A 4,296-nucleotide genomic window follows, 5' to 3' on the forward strand; every position below is an offset into this window, starting at 1 on the left:
AGAGTGCATTATTCTTAAACTGACATGTTTGTAGAGGCCCTTAAACCAAAACCATCTGAAATCACATCATCTGTCAGAAACAGACTTTTCTCTGACTGAAAACGTAAACGAAGCTGCATCCACTGGTTCTCAGTCTGTTAATGCGTCACTGGAAAGGTGGGAAAAAGAGATGGAAATTGGTGCAGCACCAAACTGTGTTTAGATAAGGCCCTGGGCTTCAATTTAGTGATTGGAAAACGGGTTCCTACCTTACAAACTGCTGTTATGAGCTCTTAGGGAAGCCGTGTGAGAGAGCATAAAGCTCTCAGTGAACTGCTGACTGCTGGAGGACGGCGATCGCCGTGGCGAGCGCTGGAAGCGATTCCTCCTGTTGAAGTAGCTGCCAGCCCTCCAAGATCGCTTATGCTTCCTCATGTACTCCTTGTAGTTCTTGGTGAGCAGCGTATACAGGAAGGGGTTTATGCAGCTGTTGGAATACGTCAGACACGTGGTCAGGTAGTTGATGTTGCGTTTGGCTTTAATGGACAGGGGCAGCGAGGGATGGAACTGACCAAGCAGCTGCCAGATCCAGAAGGGCAGGAAGCATGCCCAGAAGAGAAGCACAATGGTGAAGATCAGGTACAGCACCTTCAAAACAAAAGCAACGATGAAGTATTAAGGAATAATAAAGCAACAGGTAGGAGTGCATTCATGTCAAACAAAGTCATAGACAGTATACTGTCTTATTTGAAGGACAGTTCTGGCATTGCCTTGTCCCTTTGTGACAATAACCACAGATATTGACTGTACATGCATCCAAGACACTGACCTTCTGATTGGGAAGTTTCTTGGTCTGTTTGAAGGTCTCTGTCTGTGAAATCCAATACGTGCGTGCAAGCTGGATGTAGAGATAACCGATGATTAGTCCCGGGGCAACGATGCTAGTGCAAAATAGGAAGGAGATGTAAATTTTGTAGGAGAGCGGTGTCAGGGTGGGCAGACACATAGCCTTGTTGCCCACTGTCATGAGCTGAATGCTCACAATCATCGGTAGAGTGAGGATGAGGGACGCAGCCCAAACCAGCAGAGCAATGGCCTTCCGGTAACTCTTGGAGCGCTTCACTGTGTCCAGTGGTTTGAGTACAGCAAAGTAGCGCTCTGTGCTCATGATCGTCAGCGTGAAGATGCTTGCATGCATGGTCAGAAAGTCCATGCTGATCAGGACCCGGCACCCTACGTCCCCAAAGTACCATCCCTTCAGGAAGTGTGTGCAGACGACAAAGGGTATGGTGAGAAGATAGAGCAGATCGGCCAATGCTAGGTTTATGATGTAGATGTACATGGAGGCTGCGGTCCGCATGGATTGGCACATCACGACTAGAGTGTAGATATTCCCAGTGACTCCAACAAGGCACATGATAGAGAGGATGGTGCCTATGGTGAAGGTGGCAGCCATGTCCTGGTGTGTGCTCAGAGGTGCGTCGGTAGCATTGGCCCCTCTCTCCACGAGGGCCCCAACAGGCTCCATGGATACTGTGGTCATATCTGGAAAAGAGAACAAGGGTGATAATCAAGCCTCGTCTTCAATCTTGGACTGGTCCTTGGACATTTAAAGTGGACCCTACTATTAATCAGAGAAATCATATTAGCCCATTTGATTTGATTCATAATCTGCATTTGTGACATCAGAGGAATTAATTATGGGATGATTTAATGAGCTTTGTGTTAATGCAAAGCTTCTTTTCAGACTCCATCTCATACGACGTGCACATCTTTCAGATGCAGCACTTCTGAGGAAAACGAATTTCCTCTGTTTCAGTTAAGCCTTTAAAAGCAGCTCAGAGATGTGAGCTTTAATCCATTCAACCAAATGTGTTTGCATCAGTAAGCCATAAAGTACGTTCATACCTGTAGACACGTAAAAAAATAAAAAATAAAAATGATGAAGTGAGGTGATTGAAAAGTTAGTTTTTAAATAGTTAAGTTCACAGTTCACAGTGTTGAGAGAAGTACTGGGTAAAAATATTAAAACATATTCAGAAATAATTTATCAGCTAGTTAACCTATACTAATACAGCATCATTTATTGATTTATAATGTTAATTTATATATATATATACATAAATCTGTAAAGTGAATGTTGTACAAAAAATACAGATGTAAATGCTAAATAGCATAAAATATTAAAACTCCTACAAATTTTACTTGATCAAATGTAGTGAGATGCAAACAGACATGGCATGAACTCATTTAAAGGAAGCAGCCATGAATAAAATAAAAATTGTTTAAATGTTAATTACAGTGACCCACAAAGCGGAAACTGCGAGAAAATGAATGAATGTTAATTATATACCATTAATAAAATTTGTAAACATTACAGGGAAGTAATTTCTATAGGAAATATGCTCCATGTTAAATGTCAGAGACTTTTGTCAGCCTTATTTCAGAGGGTTGACGACGACAGGTCTCATTATTGCGATAGGAAAAATGATGCAAGTTTTTGCACCCAGCACATTGAAAGAAGAGCCAAACCTGTCAGATATAATGGAATACGCTGAAAACAGAAAACATTATTTTTTCCCAGCACTCGTTTGGTCCAGACAATTGCAAAACTGTTGGATTCAAATATTTGAGAACTTTCCAACATGCAGGATGCCATTACAACGCCAGTGACAGAGATGAAGTCTGTCTTTACAGACCAGATACGACGCTTATATATGTACACATCTATATAGGAACAATTACAAATCTATGCATTCAAGTGAATTTGTACAATCTTACCTGGACTGTCTCCCTGAGCAGAAGGGTTCAACACTCAGCTATAATTCCATCAGTCATGCTTCAGATCATTTTTACTCCTCCAAACTTTGCACTTGCTGCAAAAATTTCAGTTTTCCAACAGACTGTACAGCGTATCTGAAAGATGAAACATGCGTGTGTAACAAAAAAAGAAAAAGAAAATATGAATGCAGCTGTTTCAAAGGGGGGAAAAACCCCTCAACGAGTCATCCCCTACAATAAACATCACTCCAATGTTGATCTCAAAGGGAAAATAACCTAATTTGAGGAGAAAAGCCCACTGATAGCAACCTTAACACGTCTCTTCCATTCTCGCTACTCTCTGTGGATACTGGCAGCATCCAAACATTGGATGTCAGCTGCAAAAAAAAAAGGTCGCCGAGCAAACAAAACAAGAGAAGAGCAGTGAAATGGTGATGTGAGCTGGTAACGGAGAATCCCTTTGACTGAACGTGAGTGCCAGAGGCATGGGGAGGAAGAGAGGGACGGGGAAGCGAGAGAGGGGGGAGAGAGAGTAGTCCACTAATGGTGAGGCACTCTCTCTCTGCAGCACCAAGTGGGAGGGAGAAGACATAGGCCGTGCAGAGTGAGAGAGGTATGCAGGAAATGTGTTCTGCTCTCTGTACCAACCTTGGATCCATTTATTTCCATCCATGCGACAGTGCGCCACGCTTGAGGCACTTGCACATTAAGAGAACGACCTTGCGGACTAAATCACATGCAACATAAATCAACAGCAAAGAGACAGGCAACACAACCCATTAGCTCCAGTGTCTGTCATTTTGAAAGGATACTGCTGTGGTCGGTGTCAAAATGCCACCGGAGCATTTAACCTAAGCACAGCAATCAAACAGCATGTGCTGCTGGGGGCTGTTCAAAAATAAGCATTGGGTCTTTGGCCTTGTGTTACGGCTCCATATGAAAAACGTCAACACAAAACTAAAGAAAGATACCTAAAGATACCCAAAGATAACTAAACAAAGAACGGTGTGATAAAGAAAAATCGACTTTTCCTAATGGAATGTCTTTATGGTGGATCACAGGCCTTCATTTTCATTGCTCTAAAAAAAGTAGTTTATTTATCCGCCATGCAGTTCTGTGACGATGACACATGGCATTTAAAAAAAACGGAAAACATTGAGAATTTGTATTGAATTTTGAATGTTTTTAGCAAAGTTGTATGCACCCATAGATTTCTAACTTCTAAAATACATTTAGAAGTTGCCCTTCTGCCGCCCTATGACAAGGAAAGAAGTCTCACTTCATTCTCAGACTTTAATCTCAGAAATTCGACTTCATCTGTGAAAATAGCATCAGAGTTCTGAGATTACACTTAGTTGTGAGAAAAAGCTAATCAGAGATCAGAATTAACTTTAGTCTTCAAAAAATAAAAAAATAAATCAGACTTTTGTGTTAATGACAACCTAATCTTAATCCCTGTGCTTTCGTTTACAATGTGTGATTATCATTCATCAGAAATGGAGGTGGGCTGTTAATTCTTTGTTGTGTAAAGAGCAG

The 4,296-nt window shown here is 41.6% G+C and overlaps 1 protein-coding gene across 1 annotated transcript; it reads right to left on the reverse strand.

The window, feature by feature from the left end:
• Nucleotides 1-249: 249 nt before the first annotated feature.
• On the reverse strand, nt 250-1,522 carry LOC137914650 (urotensin-2 receptor-like). Its single transcript, XM_068758164.1, has 2 exons — nt 809-1,522; nt 250-627 (listed from the first exon to the last, which is right to left on the reverse strand). The coding sequence occupies exons 1-2, from the start codon at nt 1,520-1,522 to the stop codon at nt 250-252; spliced, it is 1,092 nt and encodes a 363-aa protein (XP_068614265.1).
• Nucleotides 1,523-4,296: the final 2,774 nt, after the last annotated feature.

Source organism: Brachionichthys hirsutus, unplaced genomic scaffold (assembly GCF_040956055.1).
Source record: "Brachionichthys hirsutus isolate HB-005 unplaced genomic scaffold, CSIRO-AGI_Bhir_v1 contig_881, whole genome shotgun sequence".
Classification (NCBI taxonomy): Eukaryota; Metazoa; Chordata; class Actinopteri; order Lophiiformes; family Brachionichthyidae; genus Brachionichthys; species Brachionichthys hirsutus.

Bases quoted from the DNA above. Each gene is read 5' to 3' on its own strand.
- LOC137914650 (XM_068758164.1), bottom strand. From the start codon at position 1,522: ATGACCACAGTATCCATGGAGCCTGTTGGGGCCCTCGTGGAGAGAGGG. The intron at 628-808 runs GTCAGTGTCTTG...TTTGTTTTGAAG, and splicing joins AGAAACTTCCCAATCAGAAG to GTGCTGTACCTGATCTTCAC.